Source organism: Muntiacus reevesi, chromosome 6 (assembly GCF_963930625.1).
Source record: "Muntiacus reevesi chromosome 6, mMunRee1.1, whole genome shotgun sequence".
Lineage (NCBI taxonomy): Eukaryota > Metazoa > Chordata > Mammalia > Artiodactyla > Cervidae > Muntiacus > Muntiacus reevesi.
Genome location: NC_089254.1, coordinates 41,524,044 through 41,539,950, shown reverse-complemented (window position 1 = coordinate 41,539,950; position 15,907 = coordinate 41,524,044). Strand labels below are relative to the sequence as shown.

The 15,907-nt window shown below is 38.6% G+C and overlaps 1 protein-coding gene across 6 annotated transcripts in view; it reads right to left on the bottom strand.

Annotated features, from left to right (window-relative positions):
• Window positions 1-15,907, bottom strand: part of GSAP (gamma-secretase activating protein) — an 89,901-nt gene that overhangs the window by 63,119 nt on the left and 10,875 nt on the right. For 4 of the 6 annotated variants that reach the window (XM_065938564.1, XM_065938569.1, XM_065938566.1 and 1 more), the window contains exons 3-10: window positions 15,048-15,104; window positions 13,033-13,102; window positions 12,685-12,738; window positions 9,344-9,432; window positions 4,943-5,012; window positions 3,708-3,757; window positions 461-565; window positions 173-232 (exon numbers count right to left, since the gene is read on the bottom strand). In XM_065938564.1, the coding sequence (XP_065794636.1) occupies window positions 173-232; window positions 461-565; window positions 3,708-3,757; window positions 4,943-5,012; window positions 9,344-9,432; window positions 12,685-12,738; window positions 13,033-13,102; window positions 15,048-15,104 (555 nt within the window). The remainder of the gene's footprint in view (window positions 1-172; window positions 233-460; window positions 566-3,707; window positions 3,758-4,942; window positions 5,013-9,343; window positions 9,433-12,684; window positions 12,739-13,032; window positions 13,103-15,047; window positions 15,105-15,907) is intronic. The other 2 variants (XM_065938567.1, XM_065938565.1) reach the window with 2 other exon arrangements.

Genomic DNA, 15,907 nt, shown 5'->3' with positions numbered 1-15,907 from the left:
CAGATCCCCTGGAGAAGGGAAAGGCTACCCATTCCAGTATTCTGGCCTGGAGATTCCAATGGACTGCATAGTCTATGGGGTCATAGAGTCAAACATGACTGAGCGACTTTCACACAAATCACAAAATAGGTATAAAATTTCACCATATAGCCCAGTCATTTTCCGGACTTACCATTAACTTAAAGTGCTCATCAGCATAAAACTGGATGCATTTTAAGACACTCCTTGACTTCTAAAAGAGAAAACAGAGTAAGTGACAAATTAAGAAAACAAACAAACACTAAAGAGAGAGAGAAAAGGAAGCAACCAAAAAGTAAACAGTAATGAAAATCTTCATTATTTGTAATAAACTTCGACTGACTGCTCTCACCAATGAAAATGAAGTAATTAATAAATTACAAGTGATAATTCAAAATTAAAACACTCCCATAAAAAAGAGAGCCAGTGGACTAGTTTTTACCTTCAGATCAATATAGTATAATCTCTGCTCTGACATATCCCACTGAGCCCAAACAAAATCTTCGGCTACTCTCTCTCTTGGGAGATGGCCAGAACTTTTAATTACCTAAGGAGGCAAAGAGATTTTAGAAATAAATAACTGTTTTAAAGAAGAACATATCTGGGTTTCATAATTATTTTGAATATTCTATCTTTATAATACATGTAAATATTTCCACAGTTTATTTTTAGTTGCCCCCTACCTCCAACATATACACATGGAAAGTCTTTCCAAAAAAGATTTAAGGCATCATTTCATTACTTGCTCTTCAAAACACTCTGCAATAAACTATTTTTTTCTTGTTCTTAGTTAGACAGATAGGCTGGGGCTGTTGAAGGCAAGACCACACCTATCACAAATCAACAGCTAGCAAATAGAAGATTCAAAGCTTCCTGTTTTGGACATAACACACTCAAGTATCTGCAGTCTAGAGGGCTTTACTACCAAAGGTTAACTGTGAGAACAAGGGAAAACTCAAGCCTAGGAGAGGGGAGTACTGGGCAACAATCCTAGATCTGCCATAAACCCTTCATGTGGCTTTGGTCATGGTTCTCACCTGTCCATCTTCTACAATGAGTATGATGATACTGCCCATTTCTCAGCAATACTTAATTATTCATCCTTCAAGACCCAGCTGAGGCATTGCCTCCTGTACAAAACCCAATTTCACCTCCCAATATGAAGGCAAAGCTCTCCACCTCTGTATATCTATGTCACTTTGGCATGCTTCTATGACATTTATACTTTAATTAATGCTGTAAGTCTACCCCAATGAGTATGCACTCTTCTACAACACCTTTATATTTTTAATGACTTGACTGTTTCTAGTATGTAGTAGTACTCAAGAAATACTTCTCAAATGAAGGGAAAGGAAATAAGGTATGCAAGGGTAAATTGACAAAGAAATGCTAAATGTAATACAAGGAATGAAGAGTTCATTTTCCTCAAAATGCTCAACAAGCAAAAGCTAACTATACTGGGGCAGGTAAATAAAGAACGAAGACAAGCTGATGTAGGAGAATGAGGGAAAGAAGGGATAGACCTTTTTTTGATGGTCTGATGGACCATCAGAATGATCCATATTTGTACCTAAACCCTCTCTAATCTCAAGTGGGATTTCTCCCCTGAGGCTAAGTTGGAACTCAAGGGAGGCACAGGGCAAGTAGAATCATACACTTCCATTTCTGTTTGCCTGGTTCCATCACATTTTGTGGAAAAAGATCCAAGAGTATTTGTCTGACTCTTAACTTTGGGAAACCCATCTTGTGTCCATCTGATGGCAACCCAGGTTCATAGAGCAGTTCTTCCCTCTCCAGAGTTACCTTACCTGTGTGAGTCTACGCTGTTGTGTTTCCTGAAAACGCTGGGATATATATGATACCTTGGCTTTTATATAGGGATGTTAGGGTTGTTGTAGGGGTTATAGGTTGTTATAGGGCTGTATATAGGGGTGTTAGCAGTGCCTCACAGAAGCGCACACGTGGATGAAGGTGTGCTGGGCTGCATCGCCCTGGCCAGGAGCACCCTTCCTGGGCTTCTGACAAGTGCCCCCGGCCCCCTCTCCCGAAAATGTCTCTCATGACTCCCAAGCCCCCTTCTGACCAGCAGTCCTCTGTCTGTAGCCATTTCCAGTTCTTGACTCCAATTTGTTTATTTAACTACCTCCAAATCCTCACTGATGGTTTTGGGATTTTGCACCTTGGTCCTTCCTCTCTGGCCTGACCTTTTCCAACCATTGGGCTTGTCTTTGCCCTCCCATCCATCTGGAGCCCAGATGGGTCACACGCTTTCTGGTCATTTCCCAGCCAGGCCTCTTGATTTGAGGCTTTCAATCATAGATACACAATTAACAAATGCCATTTCTCATTTCAATTTTGCTTGCATAATTTAAAATTAAAATCAGAGAAAGAGTATTTTGATGTAGACTGTTTAAACATTGAAGGAAATCATTTTAATATCAGTAATATCACAAAAACTGTCAAGAAAAAAGACAACCTAGCAAAAATATAGACAAGAATATAACTAAACAATTTTCAGAAAAATAAATTCACATAGGCAATAAGTGTAGAAAATGTTCAAACTCAACAATATTAAAGGAAATACAAACTCAAATAATAATGATAACAACTTAAACCCATCAAACTGGATTTTTTAAAAAGGAAATACACCTATTACTGGTATGGATAGAGGGAAAGGGTACTTTTATATTTTGCTTGCAAAACTAAATTGTTACAAGTCTTTTGGAATGCAATCTAGCAAAATGTGTTGAAGTTTATTAAATGCATATAACCATCAACCCACTTATCCATCCCAGAGGGTTTAACCCAAAGAAACATGTGTACCAAACATGTAAAGTTAAAAACATTTGAAACAATTTGTAATGTAAACAAATAAAAGGGGGGGAAAGGCAATCAAGTGAATATCCATCCATGAAAGAATGGTGACAAAACTGTGTACACCCACACCAGAGACTGCTTGCACTTCTGAAGGCAATGAACTAAGCTACCCTAGGTTGCTCGGCAGTAATTCCACAAAGCTGAATAAGGAAAGAGTGAATAATAAACAAACCCCTGGGTGTATCAGGGTGGGGATGTGAGACACAGAGGTATGGAGAAAAGTATGAAAAGATACACAATACACACGGTTGTGAACAAAAGTTAGAGGTGAAGAGTCAAAGGGGATGTGGAAAAGAAGCAAAAAAGAAAAGAAAACTGAACTATATAGAACCTCAGCATATATGTTATGATCTCATTTATTATATGCATGTATATGTATACGTGTATACAAATTAAGAGAAAGAAGTCATATCTCTGTTTAGAAACATACAGGGATACCCCTGATATATTAAGCAAAAGCAAAGGCAGCAAATTAATATTTATACTATGAATCTATTTTAGTAAAAGCAACTAAATCCCAGTATCTGTGCACCTAAACCTGGGCAAGGTACAAGGCATGGAAGCATCACACAAGGCTGTCATTAGTTATCTCAGGAGACTGATTGGGGGGTGGGGGTGAGAAAGATATGAAGGAAATAATCAACTCCTTCATGTATCTTATATTATTTCACATATTATAACAACCAATCTATAACTTGAAAGACACCAAATAAAGTAGAATGTTTCTATAACATGAATACATCCTTAATAATCTAGAAATGCTACTCTTTATGGGAAAAAACTCTGAAGCAAAAGGAATTTCAAATATTTACCACTCGATTTCCATCTTCTTGGACAACTTGGATACGAAATTGTTCAATATCTTTTTAAAAAGAAAACAGAAAGACAGTTTAACCTTCGTGAAAAAATGAGTACTTTTTTTCACCCAACAATTGTGAACTTTTTTTTAAATATAAAAGCAAAGCAGATTAAACAACTGGCTGAAAAATAGTATTATCACAGATAGCAATCTTACAAGAAAGATTCAAAACAAAAACTCACCTTTTTCCACCCTCCCTTTACAGTCTGTCTCAAGTCCAGCATTTACTCTGCTTCTCAATACCAACAACACATGAAACATTTAACTCTGCTACTGCCCTAGGTTAGCTGAACAAGTGTTTCCCTTCCCAATACCATCAGTCTTATATAGGGCTAATAAGGACTCATTTGGCAGGGTTTATCTTTGATTTCCAAATACCAAATACCTCTTTATATGAAAACATCATATAGAAAACTCATTATGCCAGATATTAGGGGGAGGTATTTTTATAGGGGTCATTAACAGAACATGATAAACACTTTATTGATGTATAGATGGACCATTTATTCTCAGTAAGCAGTTTATGAGCCATATGTATCTTTTACTGGTTCTAGTTACAAAAATGTGAGATACATAATTGGGCAAGAGTATAGAAAGTGAACACAAACTAAATCTTCAGTCTTGCCCCTCCAATTACAAATCAGCTGCTTCACCTCATAACAAGAGAGGTGGCTTCCTAGATAAGATCCACCAGTGAATTTTGTACATCCCTCCTTCTACTTGAAATCATCATTAAAGGATGTCCCAATCTTATCTGCCTCTACCTGAATTTGACCAAGTCCCTAAGTATCCTCGAGTTCTGCCATGGGTTTCTTCTAGCTTCCAATGCCACTCCCTCTGTCCATCCAAGCCTCTCTCCTTACATTATAGTTTCAGCTGTGACAGACATCCTAAAGAAGGATGGGCTAAAGAAGACAAAAATGACTGTTCTACAAACATTCTACCATGTGCCCAAACTGGAAATCCAAATTTGCAGAAGCCCATCACATATGGAGACAGAGCCCCAGAGAACAACAAGTGGGGCAGAGAGAAAGCCCTTCCACAGGAGGCCTAGATCTCAAATGAACATCAAAGTCAGTGGACTCTTGGACTGGCAAGTGGACAGTTAGAAGCTTCATCACATCCTATGCTTCACTAGGAGATATGCTATTCATGAAGTCCCTACAAAAACCCTAAAGATATACTTACATTTCTCTTCTGAAAGCAGTAACAGATGATTCTCTGGTTGGGGGCGACTTTCAACATGTGGGTAGAGGAACTATAAACAGGAAATTAAAGTCATAAGCAACTACCTTGCTTACACAATTATTTCAAAAGTTATGTTCAATTACTGTACTACTACATACCATAGAAGGGAGTGGGAACTACAAAATAGTTGAGGCAAATCACATTCATACACACACACTATAGATGGAAGCAAGGAAGAAAAAGGAACACTTCCAGGAGCTTGGTTTTGCAGGAGGGGATTGGTGGTAGGTCCAACACAATTCCGTTAAACAGTAAGGCTAAACTGTAAGACATTCCTAGGGATGGTGCTTCCTATTTGATTCTGTGATTCTGAAGTCAATCAAAAACAATATCAATAAACAACATTTGAACAGAAAGTTCCATTTCATAAGCACCCAAAAAGAGTGATCGATAACAATTTCTCATGCAGCTAAACCCACTGTTTAATTTGAGAGCCAAGTAAACAAACTCTCCACGACAACTTCCAAAGTTCCACATCCGAGAGACAAGCGCAACAGAACCAGGGACTTTCCAGGAAAGGACAGTGAGTCACAGCGCGGCATGCGGTGGAGGTTTACCTCAAGGAATCCAACACTGCCACTGGAAGAAAAGGCCTGATCCTGCCCTTCCTCCTCCTCTGCGCCTGCCCTTATTTGTCAGCCCACAGGACAAAGCGGGCAGCCAGAAACACAGGGCCTGACCCCATCAGCTGTGATAATGAGGGGAACCTGGCCATGGGATGACTCCAGTGACTTAATTCCTTCATCATCATAGGAGTAACTATAAATCTGAAGTTTCACTTTGCAACATGAAAGACAGCTCACTAGATCCACTGGTGAATTTTGGGTTTTCCCTCCAAACTTGAAAGCATAATAAAAGAACAGAACTTTTCACATAAAGACTAGGGAAATTTTTGACAAAATATATTACATGGTACCCTAACTTTTCATAATGCCAAATTAGAATAGAAATTGTCAACTTTTAAAAAGATTTATCTTTTTTTTTTTTTTCTTGGCTACACTGCGGCATATAGGATCTTAGTTACCCAACCAGGAATTGTAGCTGTGCCCCTTGCAGTGGAAGCTTGGCATTTTAATCACTGGACCACCAGGGAAGTCCCTAGAATTGCTTAACTTCTAAAACGGCTTGCAGTCATTTCCCTTTGAGAAAAATAAAGCATTAACTATATACCATTCTTCACAGCAGGGCTTCCCCAATGGCTGAGAGGGAAAGAATCTGCCTGCAATGCAGGAGACCCAGGTTTGATCCCTGGGTAGGGAAGACCTTCTGGAGGAGGAAATGGCAACTCACTCCAGTATTCTTGCTTGGGAATAAGCCCATGAGCAGCGGAGCCTGGCGGGTTACAGGCCATGGGGGTACAAAGGGTCAAACATGACTGAGCAGGTGAGCACACACACACACACGCATTCTTCACAGCAACAAACCCGAAACTGTAAAATAGAAAGCAACGCAGAATTCCGCTATGAGAAGAATATAGAGCTTATTTCTGCTGATTTGTGAAACTGTGTACATCAAAAAGGATACTTTGTGCACTGGAGTTGCGGAGAAGCAATGATGAGTGAAACCGCACAGACAATGGAAGAGCAAATACTCAATGCCTCAAAATAAGGAGAAACTACAGATTTGGTGTCCCCTGGGTCTCCAGAGGTGACCAGGGTCCGCTAGCTTAGGGCTGCCTGGTCTCTGTGAGGCAACCACGATTTTAAAAGTTCCATTCAGGTTGTTGTTTTTCTTTCTAATTTGAGGCAACCCTGGAGTAAGGCCTACAAGTGAGAATATACGTAAGATAGGCTTCAGACACAGTTCTACAAAAGCATGCAAAGATTTTGGAGATTTTGTTTTGTTTGCTTTGTGGGTAGGAATCTATATAGACTATATTAGCAAAATAATTTTTTTTTTAAATATCGAGCTAGATTGTGACCATTAATAATCATTGATGGAACGTACATACTATAGGCATGTGGGCATGGATATGTGAGTAATTATCCAATAAACTATCTGAAAGGTGCATGCCGGTGGGGAACTCTACAAGGGTCCCAGATTGAGATCTGGACTCCACTCTCTACTGTCCTGAAGAAGTTTCTTCAAGAAGCCTGCACAGGTAGAGGGAAAATGTACTAGTGGAAATCATCATGGATGTTTTGGAAAGAAAAAAGAAATAGATGACAGGGTAGGACCAAATTTTGTGGACAATGAATGGTGCTTCTCTAAAGGAGAGCAGAATGAAGAGAGGGTGAAGGTAGGGATTTACCACGGGTGGAGGCTTGGAGGAGTTTCTTTCTTCAGAGGCCTGAGCATGAGAGCAGGGAGCAGGGCTTGGACCTGGATGGACCAGGATGAGTGTGGGTCTACTTCACATGGGTAGGGGTGCAATCATGCACCTTGCATTTTTAATTTTTTCAATTAAGATAAAATGCACATAACGACATTCACTATTCACAGTTTTCACTATTAATAATACAATTCAGTATTTTTTAATATATTCAGAGTGTTCTGCAACTATATATTTGTAAAACTTTTTTCCTTCCTACACTCTGATTACCCATCCTTCAATAACATCATCATTGCCTACACAGCCCTGGATAAAAATGGTAAGGAAACCAAAAGAACATGCCAGAAAAGGGAAGTGTCCCACAGTCACCCCTGCACTGAGGACAGTGTAAATAAACAGAGTGGATTCCTGGGGGAGGGAACGTAGCTTAGCAGTTCCAGGCCAGGCCCTGCCTGGCAGCAAGCAGCGGCCCAGAAAGAAGCCAGGAGTGGTGGTGAAATGCACAGCTGGAAGGGCTGGCTGACAGTGGACAAACAGGCACATGAGAGACAACCTGTTCTCCCAACACACACTGCCAGAGGGAGACCCAAGGTCAGAGGCTGAGAGCAGGTAGGGTAGGGGGAGGCTACACAAGGTAATTGTTCATGCAACCCAGCAGGAACACGGGCAGTCGATTCTTGTTCTCAGTGATAGTTACAATCCATATGTGCCTGCATCAGTGCTTAATCATTTTCAATTCCTTTGTGACTCCATGGACTGTAGTCCACTAGACTCCTCTGTCCATGGGATTTTCTAGGCAAGAATACTGGAGTGGGTAGCCATGCCCTTCTCCAGGGGATCTTCCCAACCCAGGGATCAAGCCCGACTCTCCTGTATTGCAGGCAGATTCTTTACTTTCTAAGCCACCATGGAAGCCCTATGTTCCATGAGGTCACCACAAACACCGAACTCAGAACTACTGTTCCCAAGGGAAACAGTGATAAAAGCGCCTATGAGCTTCTAGCTGCAACATTTTTGTCAACAAAATAGAACAAAACTTGGTCTAATGTGTGTCCCTATTTAAAGACATTGTGGGACTTCCCTGGTGGTCCCGTGGCTATGACTCCGCGCTCCCATTGTAGGGGGACCAGGTTTGATCCCTGGTCAGGGAACCAGGTCCCATATGTCACAACTAAGAGTGTGCATGCTAAAAAGATTCCGTATGCTGCATCAGTGATCAAAAGATCTGGCGTGCCACAACTAAAGATACTGTTGACTCGCTAGCAGTGAACTCAGTCAGCTGCCCTATAAACTAACTCCTAAATGAAGTTGATCTAATGAACACACAGATTTCCTCTGTAAAGTATATAGCAGTCTTTTTGCACTTAGAAACATGAAACACTACTTCAGCAATACACTTGGAGGACATGTCAAACATGAAACCAACTGCCAAAGAGTATGAAAAACATGGCATTAAGTTGACTATGAAAACAATGTTTGTTTACAGTCTGAGACCTGAATCTGAAAGGCAGGGTCACCTTGTTCTACCTTAGCTGGGAACATGTACGTTGGGTGACAAATTTTCACATGTCTACCAACGACTGATTTTGGGGTTACAAATGAATTTTAGTGGGTAGCAGAATTTGCAAATTCTATGTGTAAGTAATGAGGATTGACTATATCTAAGTCTATTTGTGTTATACACACAGTGCTTCTGCATCAGTGCATGGAGTTGAGAAATTCAGGGATTAATTAAGTCATTTAAACGCAGGTATTTAACCTGTCAACTCTATGAAACATTAGATAAGCCATTTTTAAAGTTCCTTTCAATGTGTTTTGATATTCAATATTTTATCATGTAAAAACATCTATTATATCAAACAACCATGATGTAATAGAGACAGAGAGCTAGGTTTGAATTTGATTTCCATGTTTGCGAGGGAAGAGGTGTTCATTCCAGCCATACCCATTCACTGGATTATTCTGAGGATTAAATGTGATAATGTGTATGAAAACACTTTTACCACCACTGTCTCTAGGTTTCATGCCTTTTGATTAAAGAGATAAGTGATAAAGATATGCTCACTTACCTGTACCCAAATATAGCTATCCACTGCTTTTAGAACCTTCACATTGTTAATGGGGTGGATCTCAACCAACAGAGTTAAGCACTTTGATCCTATAAAGTAAAGGATGCTTTTAATAGCAGCAAAGTCCAGAATATTACAATTTACCCTTCCACATAGGCCTGAACTTTGAAAATGTAAAATGCATTACTTACTATATTAGTTACTCCACAAACAAAAGCAGTTATCTTAACATTGAGACTTCTTAAAACCGCAAATAGATACAGAAAACATCATAAAGGAGAAGTCAATGTACATGGAGTGAGAAACCAGTTCCCACCCATTTCTCAGCTATTTTATCATCACTTTAGGGGCCCTGAATGAATCAATGTGCTAGGGCTGACAGCAACGAGGACAGGGGCCGGGCTTCCCTCAGGAAGGGTGGAGCTGCATGGATAAGGACTCCCTTATTTCCTTAGTGTCACATCTGAGCAAATGTCATTAAAGATAGTCATTAGGAGGAAGTTTTGGACACAAGCTAGAATGGGGTTACCACAGATATTCAAATTTAGACCAAGAGTTTCCCTCCTCAGAAAAGTAGTTGCCTTATATGTGAGTTCTTAGAACAGCTCTAATATTCTTATGTGCTTTCTCAATGACTTTATTTTGAGTAATAATTTACAATTTGGGGATGGCACAGCAGCCTGGAATTGAATCAATGGCAGTTTTCACTATTTAAGAAAGTAACCTAACAGTGTTGCCTTATGTCAAGAAAAAAAAAAATGTAAAGAATATAAAATATTTTCTGGGATATTGCCTCACATTTTCAAGAACTGGATATTTCTATAAAAATACCTTTTAGAGTTTACTGAAAGCAAAACAGTGCGTGAGTTATTACGTGGGATCACAAATACACAACAACAAAAAAAATTAAAAGCAAATGTTTGGTCAATGGGTACTTAGAATAAAAATTTCAGTGACAGGTTACTCACGATTCAAAAGGGCTATATACTTCTAATAACTGAGACAAGGTAAAGTGAGATGCTTTGGGAGTCTGCTTGATGACTCAAAAAATGGCTCTAAGAATAAGAAATATTGATGTCAAAGATACTTGTGAAGAAAAATAGACTGTGAAATGTGGGAATGACAAAAAAAAAAGCAATTTTCCTTATTGTCTTATTTTAAGTATATATAACTAATTTAATACAGTAAATAGTACAAGTTGATATTTGACTATTTCATCTCCTGCCCAAAAAGTTTATATATTCCAACTAGGGGAAAAAGCTTTTTAGGGGGCAGGCAGGGGAATCTTCTCATTGCCTCAAGGCATTATGCTAAATGAAGTAAGTCATATTAAGAACGAAATAATGCCATTTGCAGCAACATGGATGGACCTAAGGAAGTTAAGTCAGAGAAAGACAAATATCAAGATATCATTTATATGTGGAATCTAAAAAAAAAAATTATACCAATGAACTTATTTACATAACAGAAACAGACTCAAAGACATAGGAAACAAACTTTGCCAAAGGGGAAAGGGCTAGGGAAGGATAAATTAGGAGTTGGCATTAACAGATACACACTACTATATGTAAAACAGATAACAAGTTTTTAGTGTTGAGCATAGGGAACTATATTCAATACCTTGTAATAACCCATAATAGAAAAGAATCTGAAAAAAAAAATACATATGTGTGTAACTGAATCACTTTTCTGTACACCAGAAACTAACACAATATAGTAAATCAACTAAAATAAAAGACAAGTACCATATGATCTCTTTTATATGTGGAACCTAAAAACCAAATCAAATCAACCCCCAAACCAGGTTTATAGATACAGAGAACAGATTGGTGGTTGCAGGAGGCAGGGGTAGGAGGTGAGGGGAGAAATGAGTGAATATTTTTGCTTTGTTTAAATTGAATTTAAATTAGGAAAAAAAAAAAAAAGCACAAGGATAGTCATGGCACAGGGAGGGTGAAGAGTGAGAAAAAGAAAGAAACTGGTCTGATGCAGGTAAAGGTACATATTGTGAAATAGTGAAAAGGTTGGAAGAGTTCAGTCAAGTCTAGTTGTTTAGAAGCTCTGGTTATTAGAACTTCTGAATCAAAGCAGCTCCATGGAGCATCTGCAGCACTTACTGACTACAAAGGCTCCTGAGGTCCTGGAGCAGCAAGGGGGCCCAAGACACTGCCCACAGGGACCTGCTATGCCTTAGGGAAAATATAATACCTCCAGGAAGGGTGAAAGGGGCAGCTGTGCCTGGCTTCCTATGGAAGATCATTTCCTGAATCAAACAAGTTTGCATGGCCTCGGCCAAGAAGAGATGCACTGCTGACAAAAATTTTGTCGTAAAGTTTGTAGACCAAAGAACTCTCTCTTGCTTATATGAGATACATTATAGTTTGTCTCATTTGCAGTGGAAGAACCTCATGATAAGCAATACAGTGTTAACACCTTGAGGCAAACTACATTTTATAATCAACTGACTTATTAAGTTATTCACAAACAAAAAATTAGCCTTCAGCAAAAGGCAAAATATTTGCATGATATTTGTTCAAAGGACTAACCATTAAAACAGATCCTATAGTACTTTCTGGTCACATAATTTCTGAAATTGTAGCTGAACAGAAGACCTCCTAAGGGCTTCCATGATCTGTCTGCAACTCACATTCATTTCCTGCTGGCCTTACTTCCCACCACTCTGCCCTTGTTCACTCCAGTCCAGCCTCACTGACCTCACTACACTGGAACAGCCAGAGTCTACCAAGCACTCCAGCCTCCCGGCCTTCATGCTGGCTGTTCCCCCTGCCGGAAATGTGCTTCCCCTTGCTGCTGCTGCTCAATTGCTTCAGCGGTGTCCGACTCTGTGTGACCCTATGGACTGCAGCCTGCCAGGCTCCTCTGTCCATGGGGTTCTCTAGGCAAGAGTAGCTTGCCATACCCTCCTCCAGGGGATCTTCCTGACCCAGGGATCAAACCATTGCATAGAGGCATGCTTGCTGCCCCTCTCCTTTCAGGTCTCTGTTTAAAAACTCCTTTAATGAAGTTTCCTAGGATCATCCCTCAAACTATCTGGGCTCAAATACTAACCTCCTCCCGACGTTTGGGACCAGCTTCTTTCTGCCTATAGCACCTGTTTAGTCTGCAGGTGGTAATTGCCTTTTTTAATATTTCTGTTATTCACTGTCATATTATTTTCTGTACGTTCTTGTTTATTTGGAAAAAATGCAAAGAACATGCCTGACATGACCTTTGCCTTTTTATTCTGAGATAAACCTATTTGTAAATATGCTTGCAGTTTGGCTTAGTAGCTCAATAAATCTTCATCTATCAACAAGTACTAAAAACTGTAATGTCATTACCTGGTTGAAACTCATTACTCTTTCCTTCTTTAGCAGCTTGAACTAAACTTGTGGCTAATGGAAAAAGAAAAAAAAATCCATTAGCAAATGATCTATGCAGTGGCTTGTTAAAGTTTACCAGAGAATACCCAGAATAAGGGAGGGCTCAAAGGATCTGTCAGTGGATAATTAAAGTAAAATACAAAGCACTCTTTATTGTAGGTAGACTCTACAGATTCTTTATTTCAAATCTTATCTCAAAAGTACATCTTTTCCCAGAATAATCAACTATTGTAAAAATTCAATACTTTGAAACTTAAAAAATATAGCTTAGTTCTCAACTTGTAGCAATAAAAGAGTTCAACTTACCCAGCAAAGTTTTCTCCCTGTTGACTGAGCAACTGACAACTTGCAAATCTTTCTCAAATGTATAGAGATGCTATTAAAAGAGAAGTATTTTTTAATTTGGAGTTTCATGTTAAATAACAATTTTATGAATGCAAATCCCCACTCAGCTTTTTAGCAAGTATCACTGTGGCAAGCATTTTATTAAAGGACCACCAATGAACCAGTTTATCTATACTCAGAAGTTTCAGATTATTTTTTAAGAAAAAAGTTTGCTATTGTAGGCCATGTTTGGCACTGAAATTTAACCATGAGACAACACAGGGTAGTGGTTAAAAGCACAGACCTTGAAGTCAAGCTGGACCCAGGCTCAAACCCTAATTCTGTCACTTGCCACCTGTGTGACTTTGGATGAGCTATTCAACCATTCTATCCTCCCATCAGCAAAATAGGAATCATGTTACTACCTATCTTGGGAGATCCTCAAAAGTGCTAAGTTAAATAATCCATGTGAGAATACTTACTACAATGTCTGCTACACATAATAAGCACTCAAGGATGAGCAATTAGGATTATGAAGGCAAGTTAACACTTTAATCAAACTATATAACTATGACATCATTAACTATGTCTAAGAGACTGTCACAAGTGCATCTCCTAAAGGATGTCCAGTTTTAGAATACTGGCAAAGTAAAAAAAAAAAAAAAAAAATAGAATACTGGCAAAGTAATCTGCTATTTTTATTTAACCTGTATTTTACTTTCTTGCTGTTTAAATGTTGCAAGATTCTATTTCCTGGAATATCAAAGAAAATTAAGATGGTCATGTAGAAGGAGGATGTGAGGTGCAGACTGAGGAAATGGAGACAATCACAGTTATATTAAGCAAACTCTCTTAAAACATATTCACGGTATAAGGAAAGACAGAATCTTAGACTTCAGGAGAGAACAAGTTAAGAGAAACAGTGACTAGCAGAACTATTAAGAAGGTAAATAATATTTGCAGACTAAAAAAGCACTGAAAATATACTAGAATGCAATGACCAAAAGTTGATAAAAAATGTCGAGAAGTCAGGAAAAGTAAACTGAGTTAATAAGAAGGCTCTGAATTCATGTGACAAATTATGGTTTCCTTTATTCTTGCTCTGAGGGATCCTTATTTATAAGTAAGAAGAGGCATGAATGTATATACTTAATTGTAACTGCTTCTTCCTTTTTAATTATATAACACACATAGTCTAATAAGTGTTTAAAACATGCAAACATTACCAAATAAAAAGTCTAAGTTCTCCATTATATTCACCCTATCTCAACCCCTTTTGAAAAAGAAACATTTTGTTACTCTGTAGTCGTTCAGATCTTCAAAATGAGTTTTTAATATATTTACACACATATATATTATGCCATTTTCTTGGAAGTTTTTTTAAAAATATCAATGGAATGTGTTATTCTAGCAACTTGCTTTTTCATGTATTAATGTGTTTTGGAATGACTCTGTGACAGTGTACATTTATAGACTTCTCAATCTCTTGATATTCTACAAGTTATTTTTATATAGACACAAAGGAACCTCCTCCCATTTGCCTCAAGACTTAGACAAGCCTGTCACATTAACCAATGTCTTATGTGAGTTGTCTGGGGAAAGATTAAGAAAAAGAGGCTGGTTCTATAACTGGATCTTTGAGAAGTAACGAGAAGAAAATCAGTGAAGTTCTGTAGAAGCAGAACTCAGAATCAGAGGTCATTCTGACATCCTAAGCTTCTGGGAAACACACATCGTAGGGAGGCCACTGGACTTCCTACATTCCTACAGTATAATTGGTTTGAGCCTATTCAGCTTAAATCTCAAAGGACTAAAAGACTACAGTTGACATTTGGTGCAGGAGTCCTCACACTTTTATTTTTTATTTTTTAAAGACAGTATAAAAGGAAAAGAGAAGGAAGACAAAGAAATATAAAATAAATTTGTGTCTTAAAAAAAGGGAAACTAAAGGCAGTAAAGTAACTGATAACTAATGTATAATTTATGGTGATTTTTACCTCATTTTGTTTGGTTTGGTAATCATACAATCCAAAGAAGACATTTCCCTTATCGTCCTGAAAGGAAAAAATTAACTAGATGTTTATTAAAGGTCATTGCTTAGGAATTTACTAGTTTTAAAAGAAATCTGCAATAATTCAACCAGTATGAGCAATAAGCACTCTAAAGGCAGCCTGCTATGCATATCAGAGAAGGACTGAACACGATTCGGAGGGCAGCACAGATCAAGCGGTGAAGGGGACCGAGAACATACAGCTCAGGGAGTCTGAGGTAGCCTGTCTATAGGACACAGCAGAGTGACGGAGCAAATCTTTTTCTACTTTCATTTATTTCTGTAAAAGAATATGAACGATGGATACTGAAAGTAGGTAGAATAAGTCCATGATAGTCTTATAAGTAAAACTTCTTGGCAAACAGATGGCGAAACAATGGAAACAGTGACAGATTTTATTTTCTTGGGCTCCAAAATCACTGTGGATGGTGACTGTAGCGATGACATAAAAAGACTCTTGCTCCTTGGAAGAAAAGCTATAACAAGTTTAGACAGTGTATTAAAAAGCAGAGACGTTACTTTGCTGACAAAGGTCCACACAGTCAAAGCTATGGTTTTTCCAGTCATCATGTACGGATGTGAGAGCTGGACAATAAAAAAGGCTGAGCACCAAAAATTGATGCCTTCAAACTGTGGTGTTGGAGAAGACTCTTGAGAGTCCCTTGGACTGAAAGGAGATCCAACCAGTCCATCCTAAAAGAAGTCAACCCTGAATATTCATTGGAAGGACTGATGTTGAAGCTGAAGCTCTAATACTCTGGCCACCTGATGAGAAGAACTGACTTATTAGAAAAGACCCTGATGCTG